Source organism: Lepidothrix coronata, unplaced genomic scaffold (assembly GCF_001604755.1).
Source record: "Lepidothrix coronata isolate B3197 unplaced genomic scaffold, Lepidothrix_coronata-1.0 Scaffold56, whole genome shotgun sequence".
In the NCBI taxonomy this organism is placed as follows: domain Eukaryota; kingdom Metazoa; phylum Chordata; class Aves; order Passeriformes; family Pipridae; genus Lepidothrix; species Lepidothrix coronata.
Genome location: NW_016690236.1, coordinates 559,131 through 578,860, shown reverse-complemented (window position 1 = coordinate 578,860; position 19,730 = coordinate 559,131). Strand labels below are relative to the sequence as shown.

Sequence of the window (19,730 nt, the reverse complement as noted above, 5' to 3'; positions counted from 1 at the left end):
AGTTACACCCCCTTTTTACAGAAAGAAATGCACAGCAGTGTGTTGACTGTGTGACTTGCCACCCAGTTATCATTCGGCCTGGAAAGAAGGAAACCTCTTAAGCTCTCCCTGGCTTAATTCTGTTCTAAGCCCATGATTCCTGCATCCCAGATACATGTCCCCATCACGAGATTTGCTTAAGCTAGGGAGGTCATCTTTAATACATCAATTGAAAAGCAAAATAGTTTCTTGAATGTTGATTTAAACTGATGCTTAATCCTCAAGGTCTTAAATTTCTGGATAGTAATCATCTGGCTATAGTGTCAGACCTCTGTGGCTCACTTTAATTTTTTGTTCTTGTTCCCATAAACTGAAACCAGATTGATGGTTATGACAAGCTTGTTCAGTGATGAAAAACTGAAGTTAGTGACCATGTTCCCAGCAAGACAGAAGACTTCAAAGCAGTTTTTTCTTTTAGCTGAGTGCTCCAACCAACTGGTTTTTGTTTAAAATGGGACTGATGATAACTGCAGCCAGTTCTCCAGTTGCTTTGTCCCAGGCCTTACACAAAAACCGTGTAATGTGGTATGCTTTCACAAGCAGTATAGGCAACAATATGAAATGCTGCTGGACATTTGAGCAGCATTGTTCTTTCATGTGTGACTCTTGGCAGAAATATAAGAGGCCACAGATTCAGGCACCAATGTGGTTAATGGTTAGCACTCAAGTTCCTCTGTAAATCTTGCCTCAAATCCAAACCCAAGAGGAATTTGAAATAGGTGGTAGAGAGGACCTCAGTTACAGTGGCCCCTGTTTTGTGACATTATGTTCTGATTTGTGTTTTGTGCTTTTAGAGGTCCAGCTCAGTGTGCAGCAGCTACTTCGTGCCCCACATAAATTCTGGCAACGAGTACAGAGGCTTGGTGCAAAGCGTACTAGTGCCTAAGACGGACGTTGACTGGATATCCACATGTAAAATGGAGTTTAAAACCGGCAAGTGTAAGATGAAAGCAGAAGGGCTTCTCCGCGTGTGAGCGCAGGGGAGAAAGGAGGTGAGTGCAGGGCTGACACCAACCCTGCAGCTGCGGGGGCGGCCCCGCCGGGGCGAGTGTCCCTGCCGGGGCGGGTGTCCCTCCCGCCGCAGAGCCAGGGGAGCTGCGGCGCTCCCGAGGGCACTGTCCCGGCCCCCTCAGCCCCGGCCTCTGCTCCCGCCGGGACCGGCGGCGGCGGCCAAAGCCAGCTCTGGGTGACGTCAGGCCGCCATCCCGTGACGCCTGCGCTCGGCTCGGAGCTGGACCGGCCTCCTTGGAGAGGAAAGGACCCTCCCTCTCTAAGGGAAGCGAGCCACCAGCTGCCCAGCAGCCGGGAGGTAACTGAAGCACACACGGAACACGCTCCCGTCCCTCTCCTGTGGCCGCTCGGGGCGGGCGACACGGAGCGGCCGCGCTGCCAGCGTGGCACCGCCGCCGCGCGTCCCGACGGCCCCCGCGGGAGCCCAGCGCCGCTTCCCGCTGCCCGTGCCGCGGGCTCCACCTGCAGCCCGACGGCCGGGCCGGGAGCAGGAGCCGAGCTCGAACGCGTCGCCGGCAGGGAGGGAGAGAGGGAGGGCGAGAGGGAGGGCGACGCCGGGGCGAGCGCGGGGCTGGGCTTTGCTGGGCTGGGCTTAGCTGAACTGAGCTGGGCTGTCTGCGGGAACCCCACTCGCCCTCTTTTAAAGGTGCCTCCCGTGGGCTTGGCAGCCGTGCGCCGTGGGGCGGTGGCGCCATTGGAGCTCTGGGGTCACGCGATAAAGAGTTGGTTGTGAAAGAAGGGCAGGGCCCTAGAAGGCAAAGGCGATGCAGGTGCCCGTGTGTGCCTGTTGCTCCAAAAATACCTGGTTTTCCCTTCTGATACCTGTCCGGGGAACAGTGGGTAATTACTCCCGGAGCAGCTTTTTTTTCCCAAGTCACAACTCCAAGGAAACTGTATGGCTTTAGTGTGCTAAAACACAAGTTGTACATTAGTGGGTTGGAGGTAGGCCTTATGCCCCCCATATGAATGCCTGCTGATGCACAAGGTGCTTTCCCTGTTCTGAGAACAGTAGAGTTGTTGATGGAATCAGTAACAATTTTTCAGTTCTCAAAGAGGCCGAGAAGGGTAGAGCGATACATTTTTTAAAAATTCTCTTCCCACAGGAAGATCTTTTGGGTCCTGTGTAGCTAAGCATGTTCAGAATTATTTGGAAAATACATGTAGGTCTGAAAGCATTTATTAACAGTGTAAAATGATTCACCTATAACGCTTAGAGGTGGAGGAGTTTCACAGGATGACTTCCTCAGATCTCATCCATATCGTTCCACTTTCACATAAAAACAGGAGAGTAGATATGCTCAGTACGAGTAAGAACAAAATGTAAAGGAGGAAATCCTAGCACAACGTTGCTGCAACAAGTAGGCAAGAACTTCCAAGAGTCATTCTGGTAATTCTGTAAAAGAAGAGATCAGTCATGCTGGAAAAGGCAGACAGAGTCTTTGATTCTAACCAGAAAAATCTGTCAACAGAATATGGGGTTGTGCCCTTAGTCTGCTAAGAGAGTGAGAGCTGTAGTTACTGGGGTGTAAGACCTCTTGATTCATATCTTGCTGTGTAGCTACCTAATGAAGACTGCCCAAAACAATAGTCATTCTGGCAAGGCAGTGGTGCCCATTTTTGTCAGGAAGGAATTGTCTTCATGGAGGGCACTGTTCTGTACGTGTTCTGTCAAACAGCCCACTACCTGAGATGCAAGTATTTAAGCCTCTTCCTGCTCCATGTAGCTGATTTCAACTTGCCATTGAAAAGTGGCGCATGGGTTGGTTTCAGGCACTTGTGCATAGTTTGTACCTGTGCATCCTTTGAAAAGGATGGACCATCTGCTCTTTCAGGTGCTGTCACAGAAGACCGAAATCATCATGCCATTGTCTGAGTTGATGGTAGCCTTGTGTGCTTAGTACTGTGTGCTGTTCTGTGTGATAACCAGAACATCCAAAAGAGTTCAATAGACCTCAGTAAACCAAGGTCTAAGAGCTTGAATAGTCTTTAGTAAGCTACCAAATGGCTTCTATATGTTTAAGAGAAACCAAACAGATCTGAAGGAGGATACAGGTGGAGGGTGAAACAGTAAAGGGAAGATATGAGGAGAAGTGCATGGTATTATCTAATCAGAAAGCAAATTAAGAACAAAAGGAAGTACTTTCCCATAAATAATGAAACTCATTGCCTCAGGATGTTATGGAGACAAAGTATAATTGGGTTCAAAAAGGATCTATTCAAATGTATGGAAAAAAAGATTCATTACTTGGATTTTGCCTCTGGCTCCTTAGGAAATCCCAAAACAGCTGATTGGTTTCTAGAGCTTGCAGAATAAAAGATAATTCTACAGAAGAAGTTTCTTCTTATATTCCTTCCTAAATATCAAAGCTAGCTGCTTCAGAATCACTTCACATTTTAAAACCTTTTTTTCCTTTCAAAAGCAGAAACAAAAAAACCCAAGGATATTGGTAAAATGTAGTGTTATGTAGTGTGACAGTATTAAACCAGTGTAAATACAATAGTTTCAAATGGTGCTCAGTAATGTTTGCACTGGTGCTGTCCAACACAGATGCTTTGGATGGAGTGAGACCATGAGGCTAAATGACTTTAGCACAAAAATAGTGATTACAAGAACAATATAATTACAACTAGTACATCAGCTTCAAATAAGCAGATGAACAGTACTTATCATCTTTAGATATATAAATCACATATTTCACCGGTTGAATAGAAGTTATCATAACTCTAGTATTGGAGTGCTAGATTACATGCATAACTTTTTTACTAGTTCAGAAATCATTAAGAATTAACTGTCATTTTTAGAAGTGGTGCCTAATTTAGTTCAAATGTTTATTTTTTGGTGAATAAAAAGTAACAAATCACTAATTCTATAACCTACTATTACAAAATGCTACAAACTGGTAAAGGCTGTGATGTTGACGAGAACAGTGGATATTCTCTTGCCATATTGGACACGAAGTTCATGGTTTATTTGCAATTTGTGAATTATGTTTGAAGATGGGCAAGATTTGCGCCATTTTTGGAGGATCCCGAGGAATAGGCAAAGCTGTTGCAGAACTCCTGGCACAGAAGGGCTGCCGCCTGGCGATCATTGCTAGAAATCTGGAAGTAGCCCAAACCACTGCACGTGATCTTGGTGGTATGTATGCTGCTTGCAGTTATCTCTTCACTGTCCCATGCTTAGGTAACTCGTAGAAGTAGTAAGTCCATAAAGAAACCTCATTGTTTAACCAGACAAAAATGAAAATAAAGGCTGAGAAATTTAAAAGAAATGCTATGTCGGTACAATTTTGTTTTTACAATATTTGTTGAGAAAGTACGTATGTTACCTATTCTGTCCACAAAATACAAATTTTAAGATGAAAGGAATTGTTTGGGCCACAACAGAGAGGTAGTATGAATTGAGTCATCTTGGCTCCTGAACAAGCCAGAACTGAGATGTGTCTGCTCATACCAAGCTTCTGATTTTAAAAGGCAAAAAATATAAAACAAGGGATTGTCACATAACTAATAAATACAATACTTGAAAATTGTCTTTATTTAATTCTCTGGAGGTTAAATGGGTTCCTTAAATTATAACTAGTTCAACATCTGTTTTGAGATTGAATTGATAAATTCTGAAGAAGGTTTATGAATGATATACCAGCTTTTACTGTTATTATAGTGTGCCTTTATTTCAATACAGCAGGACATCTGGCACTTAGCTGTGATGTATCCAGCGAACAAGAAGTCCAAAAGACTTTTGAGGAGATGCAGAGGAATTTAGGTCCTATTAACTACTTGGTTAATGCAGCTGGGATCAACAGGTTAGTTATTGGTTATGAGATTATATGTAATTCTAGATGAAGGCATCTCACTGTAAGATGCTGTGAGCCCTTGCATTCAGTAAGAGTGTTGTTAATGAGTACATCTGACAATAATATTAAGTGCTCAGCAGTATTTTGTTCCTGATGGCCCTAAAATGCTAACAGATCACAGAATCACAGAATCTTCTGAGTTGGAAGGGACATGACACAGCTTTCACTGTAGTTTCTGCACTCTGAGTTTGAGTTCCCCCTCTTCTTTCTTCCACTTCCCCCAAAATGCTCCAAAACCACGCTGCAAAAGAGGCCTTGTTGCCAGAAGCGTGGCCAAATTTTTTTCTTGCGATGTGTTGTGCTCGCAGTGTCTTCCTTTTGAATGCTAGAACGTAGAGAACCATATACAGCCCCATTAACGTTCTGTTCACCAGTCACGTTTTAATATGAATAAGCGTGACCCATGGGGTTGTTCAGTGAGTTCTTTTGGGTTTGTTTGTCAGGGATGGTTTGTTACTGAGAACCAAGACTGAAGATATGATAACCCAGATTCACACTAACCTTTTGGGAACAATGTTGACGTGCAAAGCTGCTGTAAAAGTCATGATTCAACAACAGGGAGGTGCTATTGTCAATATAGGTAAGTTGTTTGTGTAAGCCAATGGAATTCTGTTTACTAGTCTTCTGGAAAGGTTTAGCAGGAGTAACGTTACATTACTTGTTACAATTGACTTATTTTCATTTTCTTTGTGTTTAGACATTCAATATTTAGTATTTCTTTATGAAAACTCATTCTTTTTTGTAGTCTCAGCAACCTCTAAATATAAAACCAGCTTGTTTCACTAATAAACACCTCAGAGTTTAGATTTTGTTGAAAAAAAGAATTTTGCTGTTCTTTATCAGTTCTTTCAGTATCTAGATCTACCAGATGCTAGTTATTAACTAAGGATTAATAGATACAGTCAGTTTCTTTTCTTTATCTCTCCCCTCTCCTCCCCTCCCCTCTTCCCTCACCTTCCCCTTATTCTTCTATTTCTCTTCTCTTCTCTTTCTTTTCTCTTCATTCTTTTCTCTTTCTTATTAATCAATGAATTAAATCTGTGTAAGGATAGTTTTTTTACAAAACCCTTCATTTTACTCTCCTGGTGCCACTTGGTCAACATAGATATATGAATTGCACAAAAATCACAGATAATTTGGGGATTTGCTTATGCCAGAAGTAGGCTATAAAGTGCATACAGTAATATATTTGACTCCTTTTCTTGTAATCTCATTTTTCATTCCAAATTTAAAACTAAAATGGTAAAGCTAGTACAAGGTTTCAAGTTATCCATTTAAGCTTCTCTTTGATGTTTCTTTATTTTAGGAAGTATTGTAGGACTTAAAGGCAACTCTGGTCAAAGTGTGTATAGTGCCACCAAAGCAGGATTAGTTGGATTTTCACGCTCTCTTGCTAAAGAAGTAGCGAAAAAGCAAATTCGAGTCAACGTTGTTGCTCCAGGTGAGTTTTTGAGAAATTCCTACCTTCTTGACTGCCACAATTCATCAAGACTGTGGGTACTCTGAAAGTAACTTAAGACAAATTGTTATTATTTTCTTCAATTTTGTAAGTTAAGTGTTTTTAATATCTTCTTTTTTTCTTTGGTTTAAAGTGTAATACGTTCTTTTAGAAAACCTTCAGTCTTTTTAATGGAACGCTGAGAAATTTGGAAGAGTGAATCTACCTGTTCATCTCTCCATTGTTACATAATAAATGTCTTTTCTTTGTTCCTCCTTCAAAACTTGCTGTCCTTGCAGATGTAAGGATTAGAGCTAATTATAGACAGACAGCTGCCCCTGTCTCCTGCTAGAGAATGCTTATTTGTTATTAGAGAAACATGACAGACCAAGAGAAGCTGTCATAAAAGCATCCCTGTCTCCCTGTAGTAAAAGGAGGGAGTCTGAGAAGTTCGTTCTGTGAGGACAAGGCTGTGATTTCCTAAGATGATCCAGCTCAAGCAAACCACCACCCTTAAGGAAAAATCCCTTCTGTATTTTCTGACTTCTTCCACTCATAACTATGTACATTGCTGCTCACTTTGTGGTGCCTCTGATGCTTTTCAGACTTCTACATGAACCATTTCAGATTGTGAACTAGGCAGGAAAAATTCTTCAGTGAGTTGAGCAGCTCATTGAAGGGTCCGAAGCCATCATAAGGGGCAGAGTAGAAAGCAAAAGGGAGACTTTCCTGCTTGATGGCAGCTAGAAAGCAGGTAAGATCAGCTCTTTATGAAGCTGCAGCTGATATGAAGAGTTGTGCAGCAGTGGGAAAACCGAATCTCAGATAACAGAAAATTGAAACAAAATGTCCTTCGAAGATGTCAAGAAACAGTCTTCAAATGAGTGGTATGATAGAAATTATGCAAGTGCTGTCATAAGTTCTAAAATATAATGAAAACACTTGCAGGCTGAGAGGGTTTCTTGCCAGAGATTTTGTGCTTGTTTTAATGGAGAACATTTTGGTGAAAAGAGTGTGGTTTGTCTTTCAGAAAAGTGATACTAAATATGGTTTTAGGACCCAAATTTAGTTACCTTTTTTTTTAATGGATTTCTGTAGATCTCTGCATTTAGATTATTGCATCAGTGCTTCCAAAACTGGAAGATATTTTATTGGTTAGATAAAAAATTGGTCTTGGCCATAACATGGTGTGGACTGCTTTTGGAGACTTTGAAGAATGCTAGCTGGTGATGAATCCTGGTAATAGATTTCACTTTGTAGGATTCAATGGAAAATATACTAGATAAATATAGTCAAAAGTGAGGTAACTCTTCAAATATCTTCTCTCTTAGGCTTTATTCACACAGAGATGACTGCTCATTTGGAAGAAGATCAGTTGAAGAAATCAATTCTCCTTGGAAGATTTGGAGAGCCTCATGAAGTTGCACAAGCTGTTGTCTTTCTTCTAGAATCCCCATATGTTACAGGGAGTGTTCTAGTTGTAGATGGAGGCTTGCAGCTTATGACTTAAGTACTTGAATAAATTACTTTGAATAAATGCCTACTTTAAAGTCATGATGGTAATATATAAATATATACCAATTAAAGGGAGAGGGTTGGAAATTGTTTGAAGATTGATGTATGTAATTGACTTGGTCTTATCTAGTCAGAGGAGAAATTCAGCAGCAGAGAAGTGCAATGTGTACATTTAGCTACCTGGAAGAGTCCATTTGGTATGATGAAGTCTGTGTATGAAACAATTTGAAAAAGGTTTGCTTTTGATATGGTGATAACTTTAATAACATACTGATATGTTTTTAAAACAGTTTTTTTATAAAATCTTGTTATCTAATTTGGGATAGAGTGGAGCTTTTATTGGAATTATCATGTTACACAGAGGTTAATAAAGTGCAGAGGTATGTTTATTGGGTGGCAGGTATGATTGCATCAAGTTTTTCATGTAGGGCAAAGATTGCAAACTGCATAGTTTTGCGTTCTTATCATTTAGTCCCTACAAAGTAGTGAGGGGTTTCCTTCAGGCTTTGTTTGTTTGTAGCTAACACTACAAAGCTAGGAACCTCTAGATCTTCACCATACCTGAATTGCCTTTAGGAGATTTAATTATATGGAGTGTGTTTTTGTGAAGACGAAACCTACTCGGTTCCATTCTTGGATGTATGTGCAGCATTCATTTAATACAGTAGCACTTGTGTGTACACATTGAAGGACTGTTGATTGGTCATTGGAGTTGCTAATCCTATGATATTCTGAGTTTGAGCTGCACAGACCTTTTTGCATAAAAGACTTTTCAATGACTCAGTATGTGTTTAGGAAACACGATCGCTTCCAGAACATGAAGTCAGTACTTTGCTCTGTATCTTGAACACTCGATTCAACTCTTAAGTCGATGCTCCTTAAATTGTATATATAGTCAATAAAATCACCATTTATTTTATTCAAAACAACTTCTGAAGCAGAGTAATTATTCAGCTTTAAATGATCCTGAGTGTTCCTGTCTTGCTGAAAACTTACCAGATGTTTGACCTTGGGCTTTTCTGTTGAGATCAAGTAATTTTTGATAATGGATGTTTTTATTATCTCTGAAGAAAACTATGACTGTGGTTTAGGACCTTCACTCTTAGCTCCAGTGTTCATTACATCATGATCCAGATGTAGATTCAACTTTTGAAATTACTTCCCTTCTTGGCAAAAACTAAAGTACAGAAAAAAGAGATCTCAATGATGATAACTTTGAGTCTTTAAACTTGGAGATTTTCTTCATTTGTGCAGCTGAGAAATTTTGTCTTTGTGCCAGAAAACAATGCATGTTCAAGCGTCTTGCAGGTATGTATTGAGAAATAAAACAAGGGATGGTTGTGTGTTCAGGAAATTTTACAGTTAGTTGTTTTGAGGATAGAATACCCTTTCTACCCAAAATATTTTGTTACAAGGAGACAGTTTTTGCTTAAGAAGGCTTTCTGCCTAAAAGGTAACTCTCAAAGGCAGCTTCAATGCTTTCTCCCCTGCCACCCCTCTTAGTGAGAGTTCTCAGCCTCTCTCTCTGATATGTGAGAGGAGAGAGAGAGCCCTAACAGACATGCACAGAGGCCTTTGGAAGGCAGGGGAGAGACAGAGGGGATAAAGAGGTCCTGAGAGGGCCTTTGTTAAATAGTGGTCCTTGCATCTGAAATAAATCTTTTTTTAATCCTTCCACTGCCTTGGCATTTTTGGAAAGAATACCTGCTTATGCTTTACCTTACAGTTGTGTACTCACTCTGGAATATATAATATCACTAAAAGTAATCCTTTCAGGAGTCCTTCCTGTTATCCCTTTGTAGAGGTGGTGTTATTTGCTGTGAAAAGTTATGTGTTGTATGTGTCTTTGCCCCAACAATATAATTGCTAATTAGGTTTCTCTTTGATAGAGGGAATTGGCCAGAGAATTTTTTCCAAGGGCACTGAAGGTGAGGAAGGACAGCTGGTTCTTTTTTACTAGTCAAGTAGTAATATACCAGTGACTTGGCTACTGCCCATACCTGTTCTTGGTATTTTATAGATGAAACCTGTGTGACATATCTTGACCAAAAGCCAAACTTAAGAGACTAGAAATAATTCCCTATTAGTGAGTTCTGAACCTAATTATTATTATCCCTTTTTTCTGCTGGGTAAGATAGCTGTTAAATAAGTTATTAGCAATGACATTTTTAGTTTACATTAGTGATTAAAACCTGGAATAACACTGTCAGAAGAATCTCAGCATGTCACTAAGTAATTTTTTTTAAATGTTGCAGTGCATACTATGTTTTTATTATTGCGGTTGCCATAGGACCAGACCGAACTGTTGGTAGCCTTAGGTCATATTTTTGAAAGATTTTTTTTCCCTTTTCTTCAAACTGATAAATTAGAACTGAAAATAGTAATCCTGGTTCTGTTTAGCCTGATGTGATGTCACAGATGGTGGAAGTAGGGAATGTGTAGGGTAGGTAGTAGGTCGGGTGTATGTCTCCTTAGAAGACTCCTGTACCACCAGCAATTTGTGATTGATATGTTTGAACTGACCATTTGGTAGCTCTGGTTGAGGCCTGCAGACATTAAAACAACCCTCTTGTGCACTCTCCATGTTGCTTTTGAATTTGTGGACTTCTGTCTTATCCTGCCTGCCTCAGTTGTTTCTATTTCATACTGAAGAGTCGTATTTCTTTTAATTGCTTGTTGCTGGTAAGCTCTTTTGTACCTTACATTGTTTTTTTTAAGCTTTGCTTTACTTTTTCAGTTTCTCAGGGAGGGAGCCACAGGTAGAACTGCCCGCAGTATTCACTGTGGATTTTTTCTTTAAAAAAAGCGTTTCATGTTTTGTTTTATCTTGCTTCCAAAAATAATGCTGAATTTGTTTTGCTTTTTCCTAACCTTTGCACTTATGTTTTCAGAACAATAACTCAATCCTGAATAATTAATGAACAACTCGGGAGTCCATTTCCATATGTGTATATATATATATATATATGTCTGATTTTTTGTATTTTTCCCAGCATGAATTGTTCTCAGATATCTATGAGTTTAGTCTGTTGGTTTTAACACCTATTTCCTCAGTGAAATGGTTCTGCAGTTTTTTAATTCCTTAATCCCTTTGTTACTTTGAGTAATTTAGTGTTAGTGGAATAAACTGTGGGCTTCAGAAACAGCTGTCTCAGAACCCTTAGGAATAGGTTGTACTTTGCCTGCCCCAACTGTGTACTTGTGGTGTTCTTCTGGCAGTCTGTGTCCTTAGGAAAGAACAACTGCTGATTCATACCCTTTCTTTTCTATCTGTAAACGATGTACTGATATGACAACTTTAATAGTTTTTGGCAAGGGCATGTGTCAGATGCCTTTTAGAATTTCAAGCATGCAGTATTATTAGATCTCCATACTTTCATCTAAGTCTTTAGGAGAACTCTAAAATGTTTATCAAACATGGCTTTCCTTTGCAAATGCAACTATGACTTTCCTCAGTATGTTGATCCTGTTGTCTGTGGCTTTAGAATGATTTCTGGTAGTTTGCTATACACAGAAAAATATAATTAATCTGTACTTCCTTGATCTCTCTGGAATCTCTTCTTAAAAAGCAAATGGCCCTTCCACCCACTAAACCCCCAAAAACTTGCTGTTACTTTTTCCAACTTCCAGTCACTTGTTAATGAGGCAGTTTTAACCCAGAAGTTTCACAGTGCAGTTACTTGATTTCTATTAGAACTGGGGAGTGATAGCCCCCAGCTTCGTCACTCTTTCCTCTGTAACCTCTTCTGATATTTTGGTCTGAGGGGTAAAATCTTCAACTGCTTGCCTTGTTGCAACAAGTTACCTAGAAGTTCTGCTCAAGTTCCTGCATGGTACCAAAAACTGATTTAGGATTTTGTTCAGAGTTTGGGGATTTTTTTTCCTCTGTGGCCTTCTCTTTTCTGAGCACTTGGCTTTTTTAGGTATCTACTTGCCTTATTCAGGTATGGTTCCTGTTCCTAAGGTGCTTGTCAGTGTGAATGCACTTTTGCACATTATTCCTCTGCACTCTGATCTGCCTGTAAATTTTACATTCCATGACAGATTGTTTGACTGCTTAAGCTAGACTGCTGGTTTTACAAAGGTTGATGTTCAAATTCTAGTAGCTTTTAGCACATGCTAGCTTCCTCCTCCCCACTAAAATAAGTTTAATTTGATGTGTGTATTTAAAGTCATCATACTGAAGTTCAGTACATAGAATCTTAGTGTTGTCATCAAGCATTTAATCTTAATTTTGTTGACTTTTCTTTTTGGTTTCATTTTAACATATTTTCTTATTATATGTTGCTTCTTTTTTTATGGAAGTCTTTTTATGGAAGTGGTAGTGGACTGCTGTCATTATTAAAAAACCTAGTCAACAGACTTGCAGAAATAAAAGTGACCATTACAAAGCCAGTCTTTGAAAATAGCATTTTGGCTCAGGCCTTGTATGGTCCTGGAGACCACAGCCAGAGTTGGGTGGTCCCAATCAGCTGCATGGAAAAGACTGTATTAAAAAATTGATCTTGACCTCTTCAGTGTGACATTTATCCAAGCTACTCATTACTGCTGTATGTCATTACAGTTTCATTGCTGGCCTTATACTCCTTAAACGTCATAGGTACTGCCACCATCTTGGTTGTGTGGGTAATGATATTGTCTAACAACAGAGTCTGGATATTCAATGCATATTTGATTTGGTGAGTTAATATATTGGTATTTAGTTTTATGACTCTCCTATATATTTAGTATCAATATCTTGCCTTTTTGTCTTACTTCCATCGTATTTCTGGTATGCCTACTATGACCTTGATTAAAACTAGACATTCAGGCTTTACGTCTTGTGCTGCTAGAATCTATGCCAAGCTATATATAAATATTTTGGTGTTTTTTATGTATGGATGTTCTCAAGTCAGACTGTGCTAGACAGTGATTTCTCAATTGAATTTTGAAAACTTCAGACCACTGTCTTGTTAGGTATACAGACGATTCCATTCCTAGTGGAAGGGAGAGAATGTGCTCTTATTCATCTGATATTTCGTCCCCTGCTACATTGCTTAAAACTCTCCAATAATATATTAAGTAACAGCACCTTCCTGAGGTTTTTTTGGTTGTTTTTTTGTTTGTTTGTTTGTTTTGGTTTTGGTTTTGTTTTTTTTTTTTCATTTAAGAATAAAGTAATTTACAGATTCCCACTACTCCACATTTCTGCAGATCCTAAAGAATCTGTACTCCTCTTCCTACAACTGTTTTTTCAGGCATGCTTTGAAGCTTTACCATCCAACTTTGAGAGCATTTTAAAGAAGGCTGTAGTCCAGGTCTGGTCTTTAACTTTCAGACTATGTTTTATTCCAGACCTTTTCTCCTGTCCCATCCCATATCACTGGTCCCTACGTGGCCTTTCACCCCCTCCATGAATTTCTGGAGAGATCATCAAGGCATGTTTTGAGGGTGGCTACATTTACAGCTCTCATTTACTTCATTATGTGGTCCTGTTATACAGCAACCCCCTTTCTGACTCACCCATAATTGTTGCTTTGGGTTTTTAACTCAGATGGGTTCCTACTTCAGAGAGGATATCCTTGCTAAAAGAAGGTTGTGTATTGCATTATTTACTAATTTACGTGACCCGCCTTGTCACTGCCAAGTTAGGAAACCAAACCTGTTCTGTTGCCTTGGTGTTCGAATCAGTTTAAATATTACAGGTGGTGTGATTTGCATGTTCTAGTATTTAGTTGAAGCGCATTGTAGACCTAGAAAATTAATTGTTTTGTATGTCTTCTCTGCATTTTTCCAATGTTTGGGAAGATGATGGACTACTTTTGTCCATCTTTTCTCCTGGGTAAGTCACTGGAGCCTTACTTTTGCTTATCTCTAAAGAGATATGTTTGTAACTTATAACTTGTTGTAGGGAACTCACTGTCTAACACAAAGTCTTTTCTTGCTCCTGAGGCATGTGTCACAATTGATGGTCTGGATGGGGCTCTGAGCAACCTGGTCTGGTGGGAGGTGTCCTTGCCCATGGCAGGGGGATTGGAACTAGGTGCTCTTTAGGATTCCTTCCAACCCAAAACGTCTGTGATTCTATATGATGTTCTCAGTAAAAGTTTCTAGCAGGGCACAATAAATGTTCAGGAGTGGGTTGGTTTTTTTGTTTGTTTTTGGTTTTGTTTGTTTGGTTGGTTTTTTGTTTGTTTTTGGTTTTTTTTTAATATTGCAGCTGTAAGGAAGATCTATTGGGGGGAACAGCTTTTTCAGACTTTATGGTAACAGAAGTATGTTGGCTGAGTTAGTGTGCGCTGAGTAAGTTAGTGTTGTATCCCACGAAGAGATTTCATCACGGCCTCCTGAGGGCACTCTATCCTAAGGCATTACTGGTATTGGTAATGACTTGGTAGGTAAATCTATATGGATATAGGGAAGTGTGGTTGCCTGTGTAAATGCAAATTGAATAGCTGGCATTGCTGTTACTAGTTTTGTAAAATCCAGTTCCCTATACCTGAGCTGTTTGGGCATTTAAGGCATGATTTTTAAAGATGGAAATGATTTCAATATTGAGATCAGAGAAGTCTAGATAGAAAGTGGATACCTAAATACCAGCATTCAAAATCACTTTGTTACATTATTATCCATGGTTAAAACATACATTGCAATTATTATTTATTGCTGTAAGACAAATTTTCCTACTTTGATGTGTTGCATAGTATGAGAGGTTGCACTGCATGGCACTGCAATGTATGTTTTCTGTTGCAATTATGTAACCTTTTTTTTCCTGGAAGCATAATGTAGTTCATTTAAGTAAAGCAAATGAAAACTACTCTTCAAGACCAGGTGCACCCACCTAATTCAGTTAATCAGTGTTTGAAAAAACGGGACAAATGTGGTGGTGGAGAGAAGTCATCGCATGTGCTTAATGCCTGAAGAAGTAAGAACTCTGCTGAAGCCCCAAATTACATTTGATTTTCATGCACATGTTCAATTTCAGATCACGTGCTGAAGGCTCTTTTGCTGTCGATATGTCTGTTAAGTTAGTAACAAATACTACCTGTACCTTGACAGACGTCTTTAGATCAGCATGACTAGTATCTTATGTTTTCATTTTTCATATTAACAGCTCATCTCTGTTAAGATCTGGGATATTTTTTTTTTGTTATATTGTATATAACAAAATTGCCAGTTTGGTTATAATGACGTCAAACACCTTGAGACACTGTCAAAGCAAAAGCCACCAATGGTATCATTACACACACATTGGGGCAGTGTCAGTGGGAATGTGGGGGCAGATGTCACTGAGCAAATGGAGTTGTGTGGATGTTACCATTCCCCAGGCTGTTGGCTGATGGTACTGAAGTGCCCTTGCATGCGTAGCATGCTGATAGGTTTGAAATTGCTGCATGATTTTGAACAGTTTGTTTAGAAATAACTGCAAACTGATTATATGGTATTGCTGAAATGTGTTACTGAAGCAGTTTGATGTTTTGTGAATTCTAATTTGCAGATCTTCCATCTCTGTATTTCTAGTGCTAAATGCGCTAGAAGTACATGTTGCAGCTATGTGTTGGAGGCTGCACTGTAAACAGATTTTCACCTGTATGTCGATGACTTTTTAAAAGCTCTAAGTTGCAATGTTTTGATTCTGCTGCTCTCAATCTGCTCTTTTATCCTATTTTTTCAGATGGCTGGTAGATTTCTAATGAAAACTCTCTGCAACTTCAGAGAAAAGAAGCAATGTAGTAGTGTTACGTGTTTTGTATAGATGCCATTTAGCGTGCATGTATGATTTTTGATGGTGAGATGTGTCTGCCAGCAGTCGACTGGAACTGCATCCATTCTCTGCAGGATCTTATATCTCTGTTGTTGGAAGTCATATATAGAACTGACAGCACCTGTAATTTTATAGTTCACCATAATTTTCAGGGCTTCAGCACGGAGATGATGCTGAGCTTTCTACTGTGCATTGAAGCTGTATTCAATCAATCTGTCAATATGAGATGAGGGAGGTTAATTTACTATGTTTTACTAAGTTTTCTGTGCAATCTTTATTTCTATTAACACCATGGTGTCTTTCTTCCTAATGCTGTATTATCTGGCTTCTAGTAAAGCTTACCATGTGCCTGTATCTTTCATTGATTTATTAAGGTGGTTTCTTTCCACTTTGGGGAGAACCAAATATACTAATTAATATGCAAGGTGGGTTTTGTTTATAGGAAATTATTTATTCTGATGTGTTCAGCTGAAGCTGTCCATGAAGAGCTGCTTGCATTGCCAAAGTAGTAAACTTAGTTTTGCCTCTAAAAAAGGACAGCTTATTTTAGCTGCCCTTACTGTGTTATCCTTTGTAATTAGGAACTGTATTTCTGCTGTAGTAACTGCTGATTAATGCTCTGCTATGTCAGCTTCCCAACTTCCACATTCAGCTCAGCCCTGCTTCCTGGGGGTTCAATCCCGAATTCTGGCTTGACTCTGCCAAAAGCAGTCAGGACAAATCTGAACATGGAAGTGAGGACAGTGCAGACAAACTCATCATCAACTTCCCCTCTCCCCCAGCTTCAGGTGTTGTGTTCTTTTTGCTTCACCTTAGGCTTTGATGCCAGTTGTCCTCGGCAGAGACAGAACATTAATGTCTTAATCCTTGAAACTGGTGATTGTAAACACTGTGATGCTCCGTCTCCTCTTTTAGGTTATATAGAGTGACCTGAAATGAACTTTTTTAAAAATTAAAGTTACTAGCAGTAACTGTTCCTTTTTATGTAACCCTTTTTACATGTTGCAAGAAAGCACTAATAATTACAAATGAAAACCTGTTCTGCTTTTATTAAGTTGTCTGTTTAATGGATTTGCTGCTCAGAAAAAGCTTTAAATTAATTTAAAAATTTGTTCATTCTTCTATTGAGATTTTAAACTGTATTATGCTTTTCCTATACAGGACTGTGAGGGAAACACCTAACAGTATGTTTTAGGTTTTGAAATCTATGTTGTGTGATTGCACTTTGTGTCCTAGTGGAAAGTGGATCTGGAACTTTACAAACTGAAATTGTTGCAAGTTGCTGCTGTTCCATACTTGAAATGGCATCATTTACATATAGTTCGAGATCTTTGGATTTACTAATAGTTGTGCTGATAGAAGAATTATGTTTGATTTTGGTTTTCATTTACTGTACATTACTAAACAAATTAGTAAATTACCTGAGACTGTACAGACTGTACAGTTGAAGTTAATACACAATTTAAAAAAACTAAGACTTTTATTGGAGATTAACAGTATAAAATGTTCGGTAAATCTGATTCCAACATATTGTTCTTTGAGACAGGCCCTTTCCTACAAGTGGCTCAGGCAGTTTGTAAGACAAATGCTGCAGGTAAAAGCCATCTCCAAAATCCACTAGTCTTTAATATGCAATAGACTACAGGTATGCTGCCTGTTGTATGGGAAATCTTATGAGGTCTTTTCAGTATCTTTTGTGGTAGCTCAGAAGGGTCCTGTGCTTGGCAGTGTGGTTTTGTACAGACAGCCAAGAGTTGTCCTAAACAAAAAAGCTTGACAATATGATTCCCTGAAATTGTGTTGTTAAACATGTAGGGAAAAGTCCTACCATAGTGCATTCAGCATGATGAGATTTGTAGAACTCCTTCTGTAAATGGTGTCACCATTCTGTGTAGTGGCCATGTGTTATTTTTTTCTGCTTTCTTGTTCTTCAGCTCTTTCTGGACCATTTATGCTGCTACACAGCTAGAAAGTGACAGTGGTTACATAACTTGGCCCTTCCCCAAGGCTACCTGTTGCACTTCAATTGTTTTATAAAGCAAAAAATTTCTCCTTCCTGGTGGTGTTGAACTGAAGTTCATTCATCTCCATTCCCTGTACAGCTGCTGAAATCACTGCTGTACAGGTACTGCTGCTTCTAGCCTGGCTTTTTTGCTCTAAGCCTGAGTTGATTATGTTCCAAACACATTTTTATTAGAGATGCAATGCAGTACAAGATTATTTTATGTCTTATTCACACTTGTAAAAGGATGCAAACTGTGGCTTAATTCTGAATTAGAGTTGCAAGCTTTAAGGCAAGTCAAAGAATTCTGTTTGCTGTCTGGAATACATTGTAAATTCCTTGGGGCGGGAGCTTTGTTTCTGTCTGCCTGATGTGTCTTACGTGCTCATAGTTCTGTTCAAACAGAGTATATGTGCAGAGGGAAGGCTGTTTCTTTTAGTCAGTTCAGGAGAATGAGATAAATGTCAGCAAATTCTAGCCCTTGCATGTACATCTGCATTGTGAGGCAGAGAATTAGCCAATGTGCATAATCCAAGCAGGCATTTGTAGTCCATGGATTATTTAATCTATACGACATGGTGTGGGTTTGGCAGCTGGGTCATCCAGCCAGAGCATGTAGCTGATCCCCTCAGTATCATGGCATGTGAGCTCATGAAGTACTTACATATGAAATCTGTTTGGGCTACTTGCAGAGATAAGGATGTAGTTGACCATATGTGGGGTTTATTAGCACACAACCTAAGTGAATTAAAATAGACTTTGAAAGTGGTGATATAGAAAGAAACAATTATTTATAAGCTGGGGTTTCAAGCTGGACTGGTTTTGATCCCCAACTGCCAGTTGGCTGTGGTGAAAAAAAACTGTGTACGTTAACTAATTGTTGCTGTAGCCCTAAAGCTGCAGCATAAAGGCACTGTGTGCTCAGGTACCGCACCCAGCTGGAAAAACCTTCACGTATGTGGAATTTTGCATCTCACTGTTGCTACTCTTGATAGAGGTTTCTGTCATCATCCTGAAGGTTGTGGCATTGAGTCTTTGACTGCTATGAATATGCTTGAACTGATCAGCTTCCTAAGTAATGTGAAGTCTACCCGTAGCTAAACTGGAAGTCTTGCAAAAAGTCAAGGGTCTTTTTTTTTTTAGTCCTATAAAATGACAAAAGAACACTCTCAGGTCATACTATCTATCTTTGGAATATGTGGAAGAAGATTAAACTTCTGAAAGTCACTTTGATGCTTCCAAGAATTTTAGCTTTTTGGCCTGAAAAGTATTTCGTTTGCTTGTGCCACACTTCTATCTCTGAATTTGTAAAGCCAAACAGTCCCAGTAACTAAGTAACAGCACAGCTGAATGTTTTCATAAAAACAACGTTGCTGCTTAGAGATGTGATTTACTACTTAAGTGTCTGTCTGTACATATATACAGAGGCAAAAAGTGATGATGACCTCATCTTAAACAAGCTCACAAAAGCAGCCTTAGTTTTATAGTCTCCCAGCCCAAGACAATGTACTGTAAGCAGACAGAACTCCATTGACTTCAGTTGCAGCATCATCATTAATGTCAGTACTCACTTAATTGCTGACATAATCCTGTTTGTAATGATCAATGCTTGAAATGTAAATCTAAAAGAAAAAATGGATTATCTTCCATCTTTCATGATATCTTAACAGAGAGGAAAGAAGAAGAAACTAGTTAATAGCAGGATTTTACAAGTAAATATGATTTTTTTTTAAATTTTGATATTGCCTTGTTAGCAGGCTGTTCTTAAATGGATTTAACAGCATTCAGACCATGCCCTTTACTTAAATCAGTTGCAAGTGATGATATATTGCAATTACTACACATACAAAACAGACCTGCATATTTTCTAACCTATTAAAAAAAAGCATCTTCCAGTACTTCTCTCTGGCAAAAGTTTCTAGAAGTCATGTTCCTCTGTTCTGTTCAAACAAGATTTCAGGTCACAAGCGTAATAATCTGATAAATTCTAGTAGTTTTTAGATGCTGCATGGAGCTCTCATTTCACCTCATACATGTCATGTATTCATAATATTTAAAATCTACAAATCTTACACTTGCATGCTTGTACTGAAACAGTTATTAGTCTTTACCAGAAGGAAAAAA

General features: G+C 39.2%; 1 protein-coding gene across 3 annotated transcripts; it reads left to right on the top strand.

Annotated features, from left to right (window-relative positions):
• The first annotated feature begins 1,202 nt into the window (after positions 1-1,202).
• Positions 1,203-8,254, top strand: CBR4 (carbonyl reductase 4). 3 transcript variants are annotated; one of them, XM_017816565.1, is made up of 7 exons: positions 1,208-1,348; positions 2,154-2,175; positions 4,046-4,189; positions 4,736-4,856; positions 5,351-5,487; positions 6,214-6,348; positions 7,677-8,254. In XM_017816565.1, the coding sequence occupies exons 3-7, from the start codon at positions 4,048-4,050 to the stop codon at positions 7,853-7,855; spliced, it is 714 nt and encodes a 237-aa protein (XP_017672054.1). In that variant the 5' UTR covers positions 1,208-1,348; positions 2,154-2,175; positions 4,046-4,047; the 3' UTR covers positions 7,856-8,254. The 3 variants fall into 3 exon arrangements, with proteins under 3 accessions (XP_017672055.1, XP_017672054.1, XP_017672053.1); XM_017816566.1 differs by lacking the exon at positions 2,154-2,175 and having other exon boundaries at positions 1,203-1,348; positions 4,048-4,189; positions 4,739-4,856; XM_017816564.1 differs by lacking the exon at positions 2,154-2,175 and having other exon boundaries at positions 1,210-1,348; positions 4,048-4,189.
• The last annotated feature ends 11,476 nt before the right edge of the window (positions 8,255-19,730 follow it).